The 13,781-nt window shown below is 47.6% G+C and overlaps 1 protein-coding gene across 1 annotated transcript; it reads right to left on the bottom strand.

Moving 5' to 3' along the window:
- Positions 1-8,906: 8,906 nt before the first annotated feature.
- Positions 8,907-13,374, bottom strand: LOC140917900 (zona pellucida sperm-binding protein 3-like). The gene is made up of 9 exons (XM_073361423.1): positions 12,967-13,374; positions 11,113-11,231; positions 10,928-11,031; positions 10,335-10,512; positions 10,109-10,229; positions 9,927-10,018; positions 9,305-9,450; positions 9,072-9,179; positions 8,907-8,995 (listed from the first exon to the last, which is right to left on the bottom strand). The coding sequence occupies exons 1-9, from the start codon at positions 13,372-13,374 to the stop codon at positions 8,907-8,909; spliced, it is 1,365 nt and encodes a 454-aa protein (XP_073217524.1).
- Between the last annotated feature and the right edge of the window lie 407 nt (positions 13,375-13,781).

Below are 13,781 nucleotides of genomic sequence, written 5' to 3'. Positions count from 1 at the left end.
CACACCTGACCTACATCAGAGTCATATCCTTAGTGAACAAGCAGCATCCTGCACCCCAGGGGCCGCAAGCCAACAGTCCCTGGACCAAACAATATCCTATATTCAGAGAATAAGCATGAGAACTGCCTCTAGATCCAAGCCATGCAGCAGGTCAGATCTCCACTGTCTCATCACATGCTCATGTTTTGTGCTCCAGCTACTCACATGTTGTCTGCTTTCTTGAAGGAACAAGCTTTGTTCAAGGCATCTGGGGCTTGTTCAGCTGCAGTGACTTTCAGATGACAGGTGATATAGATCTGGAGGTGAAGGGGAATAGCAGGGTTAGTAGCACACAAAGGGACACCAACATCTGTTTAGTCTGAGTTTAGAGGGAGGAAGAATCTCACCAAGTTGCTGGCATCTCCTGCAAACCTGAACACATCCAGCATGAACTGTAGTGTGTCCTGCCTAGGCCTGGGGGATACAAAGGCTGAGGTGGTGTCATCTGATCTCCCATCCACCAGACAGCTAGACACAAGAGTCATAGTCAGGTACTAATAAGGTGCTAACTATGTATAGATCCTCTCCAGCTACAGCAATAAATATCCTCTAGAAGAAGGCCCCAGCGCTTACCCATTGAAGTCAATGACAGTATAGCGGGGAGAGGAGTCCCTATCTGGGCCCAGGGTGGCCACACAGCTGTCCACAAAGAGCCTCAAAGCCACATGGTTCTCAGTCCTTTGTCTGTCCCGGCTATGCAGATTGTAAGCACCCGAGGACAGGGACTGCACCTAGCCCAGTGAGATGCTAATTGTAGTTGCAGTCTCTAATATAAATTCCACAGTCCTCTTCCGAGCTAGCGCCGGGCAGGCCAGCCAATCTTAAACTCTAGCAAGGTAGTGACAGCAAAGCAATCATTATGACACCTGTTTTTGGAACTCAGGTAGACTGCTGGGCCATGCAGCACCTGCCCATGTGAAGCAGAAAAAGCAAGGCCAGTGGGAGTTAGTCTAAGGGGAAAGCAGAACAAACAGCGATGTGTCATTTCCATAACGCAAGGCAGCTCTCAGCAGCCCAGAATCTCCAAGCTGGCCAGCCAGCTTTGCTCTCCTCGCGACAGTCTGAGAGAACATCTCTCTCGTGATCTCAGCCAGCAGATGCTGACACAGCCCCCAGCTCTAACTTTCAGTTGAAAATGCCAAGTGAAGTCTTCAGGATCAAAAGGAAAGAAAGAAAGAAAGAAAGAAAGAAAGAAAGAAAGAAAGAAAGAAAGAAAGAAAGAAAGAAAGAAAGAAAGAGGAAAGGTTTGAGTGGCACACCAACCCCACAGCAAAGGAAAAGGCTGTCTTGCCAAGCTCTGGTGGGTGGAAAGCAAGCTGGATAGGGAGAGCTGCACATGCAGTAGGAATGCTCCAAGCCTGGAGGTTACTAATTTAACCCTTGAAAAGCTGGCCCTCTGCCAGCAGGCTGACACTGCAGCCGGAGAGTATTTTCTCACCACAGCCAGTCCATGAGTGCCTAGATGGCCCAGCCAAGAACGGGTAGGTCCTGCATAGCCACAGAGTGAGAAAACAGTCCTGCCTCAAAGTGCTTACACTAGCCTGGTGGCTAAAAAGCAGGCGAACCATGGAGGTGAAGCTGTTGCCCAAGCAACCGCAAGAGCGAGGCAGCACAGCTGCGCATAGATGTCAGGGTTGCTGAGTCCCAGGGCAAGGCCCAAGCCACTAGACTATTCAGCCTCATTTCAGGTTTTGTAGTCAGGCCACACAATGATGCTAGTGAGGGCTAGCCACTCCTGTGGTTTGGGGAAAGGCCCCTTGCAGCACCTCTTCCTGCTGCCACAAACCCAGGCAGCCAGTTTTCCTGGCCCCATCAAGAGGGAGGCAAGCCAGCTGCGAGCCCCCGGCTGCTGGGACAGGATGTGCGGAGGTGTGTGCTTACAGGCAGCATCAGGGCTGGGCCTTGGTGGAGGAGGACTTGGTGGTCGGCTGGGGATTAGGGAGGGGCAAGGTCTGAGGAATTGTTGATAAAGGGTCACATTTCTGAGGATTGTTTGATTTATCCCTCCTCCCCTCCAGCAAATGGGGCAGTTGGAAAGAAAAGGCAATTGTGAGCAGAGGGCAACAAAAATGATTAGGGGTCTGGAACACATGACTTACGAGGAGAGGCTGAGGGAACTGGGATTTAGTCTGCAGCAGAGAAGAATGAGGGGGGATTTGATAGCTGCTTTCAACTACCTCAAAGGGGGTTCCAAAGAGGATGGCTCTAGACTGTTCTCAGTGGTAGCAGAGACAGAACGAGGAGTAAGGGTCTCAAGTTGCAGTGGGGGAGGTTTAGGTTGGATATTAGGAAAAACTTTTTCACTAGGAGGGTGGTGAAGCACTGGAATGGGTTACCTAGGGAGGTGGTGGAATCTCCTTCCTTTGAGGTTTTTAAGATCAGACTTGAGAAAGCGCTGGCTGGGATGATTTAGATGGGGATTGGTCCTGCTTTGAGCAGGGGGTTGGACTAGATGACCTCCTGAGGTCCCTTCTAACCCTGATATTCTATGATTCTATGATTCTTCAGATCCCTCACTCCACGTGTCAACCCTACTGAGGAACTTTTATAGGCACGTGGTAAATCTCAGTGAGGGTAAGGCTCTGGAAGGATACCGCACCTGACCGTTAACTGTGGCAGCATGAATTACTGCTGCTCCTGAAGCAAAGTTAGCGTGGTATTTGGAACCCACACAGGCAGGAACCCAGCTCACCATGCAGGGAGGAAGGTGGGGTTGGGACTAATGCTAAAAAAACTGGCACCGAGCCCTGACTCTGCCTGTACCCACACACCTCCACACATCCTGTCCCAGCAGCCGGGGGCGTTCCATTGCCAGCTCTGCCCCAAGCTCCCAGCCACATTCTGAGGTGCAGCACTTCACCTTGCTGGGCTGAAAGTTTCCCATGACATTAAATGGGGATAACAAATGAGCTATGTGAGAACAATGTGTCAGAGTCCCTAGACTCATCTGATCTATAGCCAGTGCCGCGCAGCGCTCCTACTGACCTCAGCCATCCCCTCCCACTTCAGGCTGAAGAGCCCACAGCACTTGCCTGCCATTAATCCTCCTGGCCTCCCAAAAGATAGGGAAATATTAATGTATCTACTTTAGACAGAGGGAAACTGATGTAATTGAGCTGGTCCAAAGAGACCCAGCAATCACCAAGGGTGAACAAAGGAAGTTCCCGTTCCCCGCTGTCTGTTCTCACTCTTCGACTGCATTCAACCCACTGTGACATTCTATACCTTGGGGGAGCGTACTGTAATCCCCATATTACTTATTTTCATATAATTGTTATCTTACATATAAAGCATGCCTTGTAAGGTATCAGGGGAAAGGTTATGATCTGATGAAAGTCATTTCTTTATCCATAGGTGTGTATCATTGACGCATATGAAGTTATGAGATTTATGTAGTATGGTGGTCAGTAAAACATGCTGTAAGTTGGGGGAATCAGCCAGATATTAGCTCCCCAGAGGCAACAGCAAGCAAAGTAACCAACACCCGGGGGGGTGTCAAACAACCCATCAACAGCCATTGTCCAGCAAGGGAGCTACAATGCAATGACTCACCTGCGTGAGGCCACACCAGGGGAATTGCTCAAACTTGCTTGGAGAGACTCAGCAATGCCTCCCAGAATGCCTGGACTTGTGCTCCCCAAGCACATGGACTGAGGGTATAAAACATAAAGAGTGGACACATACTGGGCCCTTCTCCTGCCCCCACCTTCGCTGCAATCAACTAAGACCCTGAGAAGAAGACAAGACTCCAACAGAGGAGATTGGCCCAGGTTTAAGGACCAACCTGTATATTAAAAACTGCAATATCGAGTGGGGTGACAAAAACTGCTTAATCTAGATGTTGCCCAGTCTAATAGGGTTGAGTGTTTAGACTGCATGCTTATATTTATTTTTTTATTTTGGTAATTAACTGATTTTTTGCCTATCACTTAATACCACTTAAAAGATATCTTTTGTAGTTCATAAATTTGTTTGTTTATTCTACCTGAAGCAGTGTGTTTGGTTTGAAGCGTGATCAGACACTCCCCTTGGGATAACAAGCCTGGTACAGATCAATTTCTTTGTTAAATTGACAAACTCATACACGCTTGCAGCGTCCAGCAGGCATAACTGGACACTGCAGGATGGAGGTTCCTAGGGTTGTGTCTGGGACTGGAGGTATTGGCTAGTGTCATTCAGTTGCACAATCCAAGGAGCAGCTTACATGCCAGAGGCTGTGCATGAACAGCCCAGGTTTGGAGATTCTTACAGCAGAGCAGGGAAAGGCTGGCTCCCATAGTCGAGGATTGGAATCACGTAGCAGATCACCGTTCCAGATAACACAGACGGGAACGTCACACCCACTTCATGTTGCTTTCTCTCTTACAGCAGACAGAATTCCCTGCTGCCAGAGTGACCTTCAGTAAGTCACTGAACTGCTCTGTGCCCCACCTGTACAAAGGGGAGAGCAGCATTCCTTGCCAATTTAGTCACAATCATTTACCCCTCCCCTTTTCACATCATCACTCCATTTGGGCAACAAAATGGCAAATTAAATTTAATGTGGATAAATGTAAACTTAACCCCAACTATACATACACTATGATGGGGCTAATTTACCTACAACTAATCAGGAGAAACATCTTGGAGTCATCGTGGATTGTTCTCTGAAGCTGTCCATGCAGTGTGCAGTGGCAGTCAAAAAAGCAAATGGGATGTTAGGAATCATTAAAAAAGGGATAGAGAATAAGACGGAGGATATCTTATTGCCCTTATATAAATCCATGGTACACACACATCTCATAGACTCATAGACATTAAGGTCAGAAGGGACCATTATGATAATCTAGTCTGACCTCCTGCACAGTGCAGGCCACAGAATCTCACTCACCCATTCCTGCAATAAACCTCTCACCTATGTCTGAGTAATTGAAGTCCTCAAATCATGGTTTAAAGACATCAAGGTGCAGAGAATCCTCCAGCAAGTGACCCGTTCCCCATGCTACAGAGGAAGGCAAAAAAAACCCTTGGACTCTGCCAATCTGCCCTGGAGGAAAATTCCTTCCCGACCCCAAATATGGCAATCAGATGAACCCTGAGAATGTGGGCAAGATTCACCAACCAGATACCCAGGAAAGAATTCTCTGTAGTAACTCAGATCCCACCCCATCCATCATCCCATCACAGGCCATTTGACCTATTTTCCATGAATAGTTAAAGGTCAATTAATTGCCAAAATCATGTTATCCCATCACACCACCGCCTCTATAAACTTATTGAGTCTAATCTTAAAGCCAGATAGGTCTTTTGCCCTCACTGCTTCCCTTGGAAACTCCCTCCCTCAGTCTTCTTTTGATTAGGCTAACCATGACAAGCTCCTTGAGTCTCCTTTCAAAGACAGGTTTTCCATTCTTCGGATCATCCTAATAGCCCTTCTCTGTACCTGTTCCAGTTTGAATTCATCCTTCTTAAACATGGGAGACCAGAACTGCACACAGTATTCCAGGTGAGGTCTCACCAGTGCCTTGTATAACTGTACTAAAACCGCCTTATCTTTACTGGAAATACCTCGCCTGATGCATCCCAAGACTGCATTAGCTTTTTTCATGGCTATATCACATTGGAGGCTCATAATCATCCTGTGGCCAACCAATACGCCAAGGTCCTTCTCCTCCTCTGTTACTGCTAATTGATGCGTCCCCAGCTTATAACTAAAATTCTTGTTATTAATCCCTAAATGCATGACCTTACACTTCTCACTATTAAATTTCATCCTATTACTATTACTGCAGTTTACAATGTCATCCAGATCCTCCTGTATGATATCCCGCTCTTTCCCTAAATTGGCAATACCTCTCAGGTTTGTATCATCTGCAAACTTTATTAGCACACTCCCACTTTTTGTGCCAAGATCAGTAATAAAAAGATTGGTCCCAAAACTGATCCCTGAGGAACTCCACTGGTAACCTCCCTCCAGTCTGACAGTTCACCTTTCGGTGTGACCTGCTGTTGTCTCCCTTTTAACCAATTCCTTATCCACTTTTCAATTTTCATATTGATCCTCATATTTTCCAATTTAACTAATAATTCTCCATGTGGCACTGTATCAAATGCCTTACTGATATCTAGGTAAATTAGATCCACTGCGTTTCCTTTGTCTAAAAAATCTGCTACTTTCTCAAAGAAGGAGATCAGGTTGGTTTGGCACGATCTACCTTTTATAAAACCATGTTGTATTTTGTCCCATTTACCATCGACCTCAATGTCCTTAACTACTTTCTCCTTCAAATTTTTTTTCCAAGATCTTGCATACTACAGATGTCAAACTAACAGGCCTTTAGTTACCTGGATCACCTTTTTTTCCTCCTTTCTTAAAAATAGGAACCAATCTCAACAGAGATATATTGTCATTAGAAAAGGGCAACTAAAATTATTAGGGATTTGGAATGGGTCCCATATGAGGAGAGATTAAAGAGGCTAGGACTTTTCAGAGGATACTAAGGGGGGGAATATGATAGAGGTATATAAAATCATGAGTAGTGTGGAGAAAGTGAATAAGGAAGTTATTTACTTGTTCCCATAATATAAGAACTAGGGGCCACCAAATGAAATGAATGGGCAGCAGGCTTAAAACAAATAAAAGTACGTTCTTCTTCACAGAGCGCATGGTCAGCCTGTGGAATTCCTTGCCTGAGGAGGTTGTGAAAGCTAGGACTATAACAGGGTTTAAAAGAGAACTGGATAAATTTATGGAGGTTAAGTCCATTAATGGCTATTAGCCAGGATGGGTAAGAAATGGTGTCCCTAGGTTCTGCTTGTCAGAGGGTGGAGACGTATGGCTCGAGAGAGATCACTTGATCATTACCTGTTAGGTTCACTCCTTCTGGAGCACCTGTCATTGGCCTCTGTCAGTAGACAGGATACTGGGCTGAATAGACCTTTCGTCTGACCCAGTATGGCCCTTCTCATGTTCATTTGCTGCTGGGTCAGGCTCAGAGGTACACTGGAATGCGTTACCTAGGGAGGTGGTAGAATCTCCTTCCTTAGAAGGAGGAGAACTTAGAAGTTCAGTCTTGACAAAGCCCTGGCTGGGATGATTTAATTGGGGATTGGTCCTGCTTTGAGCAGGGGGTTGGACTAGATGACCTCCTGAGGTCCCTTCCAACCCTGATATTCTATGATTCTATGAAATGGATGATATTCCCATGGGGAAGGGCCAGATGAGAGACGCTAACGGCTATTCAAGAAGAGGTCTTTTAAAGTTGCCTCTTTCTCTATTTTGACTTTCCAACTTCTTGCATCTCCTCAGCATTAGTGGCAATAGTGCACATGTCCTTCTACAGCAGGAGAACACATCAAAGGCAGTCTGAGTGATCGCACCTCACAAGTGGACCCACAGCCTGAAAGAGATCATAAAGGCCAGCCCGTGTCTCAGTATAGAGTGATGAGGGGGCAGTAGGAGAGTGAGTGTAGTTTGGCCTATTATCTAATCAAGGTCATGCTAGGGTTGACTTTTTCAGCAAAGTGCTTTTGTTCCATGACCTCCAGCCTCTAACCCTCTTTCTCCACAAGGTGGCAGTGGAGGACAGGATTCCCCTGCTCACACTTACTTTCTGCAGCTTAGGGAAAACAGTTTTAGTACCTTCCAGTTTGCAACTGCCCCAGCCTTAAGCAATTCTAGTGGTTACACACTGGCACTTCAGAGAGCTTGCTGGGATGGGGAGGAAGAAGCTGTCTGTTTCAGATCACTGCCTTCCCCAATTAGGGTGGATCACAAGCGGAGAAAACAGTGTGATGCAGTTGAAAAAAAGGGGGGGGGGGCAACCAGAGGGGTAAGATACAAGATATCTTGTCATAGGTAAGATACAAGAAGTGTTTCACTCTGCTCAGCTTTGATGATGCCTCAGCTGGAGTACTGCAGCCAGCTCTGGAAAGATGTATACAAGTTAGAGAGTTCAGAGCTATGAAAGGGTTAAAAAACCTGGCCACTGAGGAAAGGTTAGAGAGTTACACATGTTCAGTCTTGAGACAAAGAAGACCAAGTGGGCACCTGATAAGTCTTCAGATCTGTTACAGTCTGTTATAAAGATGACAGGGATCAATTGTTCTTGTCCTACCTTCTATGGATGTAGAGAAGTAATGGGCTTAATGTGCAACAAGGGAAGATTTAGGTTATTTATTAGGAAAGACTTTGTAGCATTAAGGGGAGTTAAGCTCAGGAACAGACTTCCAAGAGGCTGTAGAATTCCCATTGCTGGAGGAACAGATTGGACAAACTCCTGTCAGAGATGGTCTCGGTTTACTTCTGTCTCAGGATTTGGGGGGGAGGAGGAGGCGAAAGGAAAAGAGACTAATGACTTTGTTGTTACATGGATGTGCAGAAGGGATGGACGTGGGGCAGTTGAGGTAGTTTGTTCTCGTTAGTATGAAGGTAGCCCCGGTTGGCAATGCTTGGGATAAATAACATGTATTTATGGTAGGCCAAGTTTCAGAGCCACCGCAGAGAATATGTACCCAGTTCCCGTCTCATTCAGTGAAAGTTGGACAGCCAGATCGCTATCAGATAAAAAAGAAAAAAGTTATACAGTTAGAGTCATTGGCAGCTCTCCCTATCCTGATGGCCAGGCATTACGCATCTCCATTACCTGTTAACACCACTTTTCCCCATCAGGGGTAGCTTCATCAGAAGAGAAGCATACCTTCCCCCACCAGAGTCCAATCCACAGCAGAGCTCATTCTCCTCCCACCAACAGAGCAACCAGTAGGAATTCAGCATCAGCACAGGATCCCATTGTTATGTTTTATTAGAGAAGTCACAAGAGTAAAGCCAAGGAAGCAAACAGTCACTTTTTTGCCTAGGAGAACAATTAAGACAAGAGAGGCTATAGCTACAGTCCCAGCCAGGGAAACCAGGCCAGACCTATGGCTGCTGCCATGGAAACTAGGCCCAAGTTTGTGCCCTGCTCCTCTGCAGCACCTGTGGAGAGACAATAAGGCCATTAGAACTGAAACAATGGGCATTTCAGCCATGTCACAGCTTGCAGATGCCTTACCCTGTGGTGCTTCCACCTGGTGTGCTAAGGGACCTTTAGAGCTTTGATTAAGGATGAACAATGGTCCAACCACAACATCAGCCTGATCTTCTCTCCCCCAGGAGCTACCTGGATGGAGAATGGAAGAGAAACTCACCAGTAACACCTTAGACACTGGATTTGGGATGGAGCCCCATTGGAAAAGCCAGAACTGAACATCTCAGTTTGAAGTATATACACATTAGAGACCTTACCATGCCTGGGGGGCACATCTCTCTGGAAGCGCCTCCCTGACCATCTGTCCAGAGGGTTCACTCTCCTGGACTGTCCTCCAACCAGCCCACACTTCCCAGTCTCACAGCAGCTGCAGATCTGTCTGGTGCCTTCCACTGGAGACCAGCTGGAATAGAAGTTCAATTACCTATAGTTAGACCTGTTTATTTTTCTGCAGAGCGACAGGCCAAGTAACTGCTCTACCATGGCCTCCTGAATTAAGTTAATACAGAAAAACTGGCACTGAAGGGAGCTTAGGGTGAAGGTTTTCAATGCAAATCCTGCGTAGAGGGGGGCCCCTTCTGCAGCCACCCCACAAAAATAAGCATGATCCTGGGATCATACCCCAGTTCCTCAGAGCATGTTGTGTGTCAGATGTGTAATTCCAGTGACTGATGTCACACCTGACCTACATCAGAGTCATATCCTTAGTGAACAAGCAGCATCCTGCACCCCAGGGGCCGCAAGCCAACAGTCCCTGGACCAAACAATATCCTATATTCAGAGAATAAGCATGAGAACTGCCTCTAGATCCAAGCCATGCAGCAGGTCAGATCTCCACTGTCTCATCACATGCTCATGTTTTGTGCTCCAGCTACTCACATGTTGTCTGCTTTCTTGAAGGAACAAGCTTTGTTCAAGGCATCTGGGGCTTGTTCAGCTGCAGTGACTTTCAGATGACAGGTGATATAGATCTGGAGGTGAAGGGGAATAGCAGGGTTAGTAGCACACAAAGGGACACCAACATCTGTTTAGTCTGAGTTTAGAGGGAGGAAGAATCTCACCAAGTTGCTGGCATCTCCTGCAAACCTGAACACATCCAGCATGAACTGTAGTGTGTCCTGCCTAGGCCTGGGGGATACAAAGGCTGAGGTGGTGTCATCTGATCTCCCATCCACCAGACAGCTAGACACAAGAGTCATAGTCAGGTACTAATAAGGTGCTAACTATGTATAGATCCTCTCCAGCTACAGCAATAAATATCCTCTAGAAGAAGGCCCCAGCGCTTACCCATTGAAGTCAATGACAGTATAGCGGGGAGAGGAGTCCCTATCTGGGCCCAGGGTGGCCACACAGCTGTCCACAAAGAGCCTCAAAGCCACATGGTTCCCAGTGCTAACATCAGCTTGGATATGCATGACCTCCCCGAGCTGGAATCCATTGGAGGGTCTCTCAGCGCTCCAGTCATCTGCAAGGCAAGTTCACCATGAGCACCACAGGCAGATGGTATGGTTCCCTATAGACCCCTAGCTCCTGGGCTGGCATGGAGAGGAGTCACTGCCTTTGGAGGAGGAGATGAAGAATTCCTAGATGGAAGGCAGGGAAATAAGAGCTGCAGGTGGGAATGCAAGCTAGTGGGATATCCCCGCAGGGACAAGAGGAGCTGGCTGGGAAACGCTGCATGGTGTGTGGATTATTCTGGCTCTGCCATCCAAGTCTCCTTCCTGCAGTATGGGGTCAGTGGCTAGTGCCGAGAGCTGCCCAGCTTTGTACTGAGTCCTAGTGCTCCAGGAAAGCTCCCAACGCCTTTGAAGCCAGAGAGTGGGTCCAATGTAACAGATATTGGCATGTCTGACGAGAGGGTGACAGGACCTCCCACCTACCATTCATCAGGCGCAGGGAGAAATCCAACCTCTCCTCTGCAGACAGGGTAGAGCTGAAGGGGACCCACGTTGGCTTGATGGCTCTGCTGCTCACATTGTCCTTCCTGGGAGAGATAGGCCCAGTGGTTAAGACAGACCCCAGACTGGCCACTAAGTGCAAGGACAGGATTAGAGTCTCATCTCACCTGGGATAGTGACAATGAACAGGAATCACAGCCGGACTGGTTCTCTGGATCACTGGGTTGCTGGCAGGGGTGGGGTTGTAGAACAGGTTTGTGCTGTAGACTAGAGAGTTTGGGGTCATCTGGGAAGAGGCAGATGTAGACAGACTCACAGTAAGATTGATATTTCCCCTCTGCTTTAGAGAAGTTTAATGAAGAGTGTTCACAATATCCCCATGTTTCCAACCTGCTCAGATACATGTTTAATATTTTGCACAGGAGGCAGGTATTAGGAAGTGAAGGGTCAAGTCGAGAGGCAACTGAAGGGAAATTTAGAAGGCATCAAAGCTGCTAGACTTCACACTGTGGGGGCTTCTTGGACATTGATGCTAGTTAGACTGTCACACATTGGCAGAGACAGAAAGGAAGATAAGGTAAAGGGCAGGTTTGAATCCTACAGCAAGTTCTGACCCCCCCTTTAGAAGCCTTAGTGATTGCTGCTCCAGACATTTGAGTCTCTTTGTGCTGCTAAGACTTGAAAGGACAGTAAATTTTAAGCTTCGTTATTTGTTAGAGGTGAACTGAGCCAGTGCAAGGTCCATGCACTAGATACACCCTATTTTGAGGGCTTTAGTCATGCTTGGGGATGAATTTTGCCCCAGCAGTAAGTCGTTAGTAACTATAGTATATTAAGGCTCTCAATGAGAGAGCAGAAAATAAATCATAGCTGATGTATCTAACCAATGGCTCAAATTGCAAATGGTCCCAGCAGAGCTATGCGAGAACTAGAATTTGCATCCCACCAGAGATTATGCATTTCTGAAGGAGGGTTTTATTCCTAACTGGAACATTCACAACCTCTTACCTATAGCTTCTCAGCAGAGATCTCAAAGCACTTTACAAAGGAAGTAACTTAGCCCCAATATACAAGTAGGGAAACTGAGGCACTGAGCAGGGGTAGTGACTTGCCCAACATCACCCAGTAGGCCAGAATCCCACTCCAGCACCACTCTGCCTTCCAGATTGGGAATGGTTAATGAATTTGCATGTTATCTTTGTGCGAGGCCCTTGCTGGCAACAAGGAGACCAGGAAGCAGACTAATGAGAGATTTGGTACCAACCAATCGCTGCAAACCATTCCAGCCGTGGGGACGAGGGGAACTCCAGAGAGAGTCAAGGGATGGGAAGGTAGCAGTAGCTATACTCAGACTGGAATGAGTTTAGCTCTAGACTTCAGCCTTTCAAGCTAGGTAAGCTCCTGGGACACAGGGACCCCAGGTGTAACCCAGGGGGCTCTCAGCCCAGGAGTCACAACCCTCTTCTAATAGGGTCATAAACAGTGCCCAGAATGTCACATCCACTCTGCCCTTCCCTATTGCTAACAAATGGTCCATCCCAACCCCCGCCCCCAGCGTGGCAGAACCAAGAGCCACTGGTTGAACCCATAGCCTGAAGACAGGCTTGGATGTTTCTCCAGCCATCACTTACACAGTCAAAACTGAGGGCTTTTGTCATCTTTTGTCATCTTCTCTCTAGAAGGATTCCCTCCCCCCAGCCTTTCCTCCCATATTTTGGAGAGCAGAAAAGAACAGCTTACCATGCTTCTGTACAAGCTATGTTCCCATATGTTCTCAGACAGGACTTATGTTCTTATGTTAGCTATGTTCTATAGCCAGGCCCCGAGACACTCACAGCTGCACACCACCCACAGCCATCAGGTCACAAGCACAGAGCCATCAGTTCTTTCAGGCACTGCACCAGAACACTTCGCATATGTCTAGAACACTGGATGTAGAATTATACATACAAAGCAGAGGAGTGGACGCTGTTGACACCTCCCCCACCACAACATGGCAAGAGCTTCTGAGGGATGCTTACCTGCAAGATGCTGCCACATTCATGGAGCCCAGCTGCAAAGGTCACTGTGTTCTCTGCAGCATTAAGGGACTTGTATTGGCAGGCAGCCGAGCCAAGGCTCAGGTCAGCAGCTTTGATCAGTTGCCCTGTCCCAAACAGATCCCTATGCACAGTGATCACCATCTGAGCCTCTTCACACTGCACTGTGACAGGCTGCAGTGGGGACACAGCCCTGAGCTGGGAAGCATCAACCCAAGACCAAGGGTAAACCTGGGCAAGAGAGGGCACATGGGCTTGTCTGTGAGGGGGCTCAGCCCTCAGGGTGGGTCTCCAGATGGCTGAGTCACGCCTAGAGAAATCCCAGGGATTGAAACAGATCACCCCACTGACTGCCCAGCACAGGAGGGCAAAGCCCAGGCTGTATCCCATTCTGCCTGCCTGCAGCACACCCAGCCTGGAGGGAAACTGCTACTCTGGGGCCCTTTATAACCTGAACTAAAGCCAGCTCCCAGCTGCCCAGATAATTAACACCCTCCCCTAGACTTTAGGCCACCAGGGCCCAATCACAGCCACTGCCCTGACCCTGGGGCAGGGAAACAGTGAGAATCAGACCCAACTGGCCATCAGAGGCCTGTTCTCTAAACTGTCCAAGGTAACAAAAATCCCACGCTGCCTGTTACACACAATTGTTTATAGATGGCATTGGAAGTTGGAGACAATAGGCTGGTGCACACTGAACTGTTTGGGTGAAAAGAACGGTGATAAGGAATGTTCAAGGTTCCTGGTGAAGTCATGGCCTGATATGACAAGCTGAAGGGTTCCAGCAGTGGGAGCCG

Source organism: Lepidochelys kempii, chromosome 10 (assembly GCF_965140265.1).
Source record: "Lepidochelys kempii isolate rLepKem1 chromosome 10, rLepKem1.hap2, whole genome shotgun sequence".
Classification (NCBI taxonomy): Eukaryota; Metazoa; Chordata; order Testudines; family Cheloniidae; genus Lepidochelys; species Lepidochelys kempii.
The sequence above is the reverse complement of the archived record's forward strand: the minus strand, read 5'-3'. Positions and strand labels throughout refer to the sequence as shown.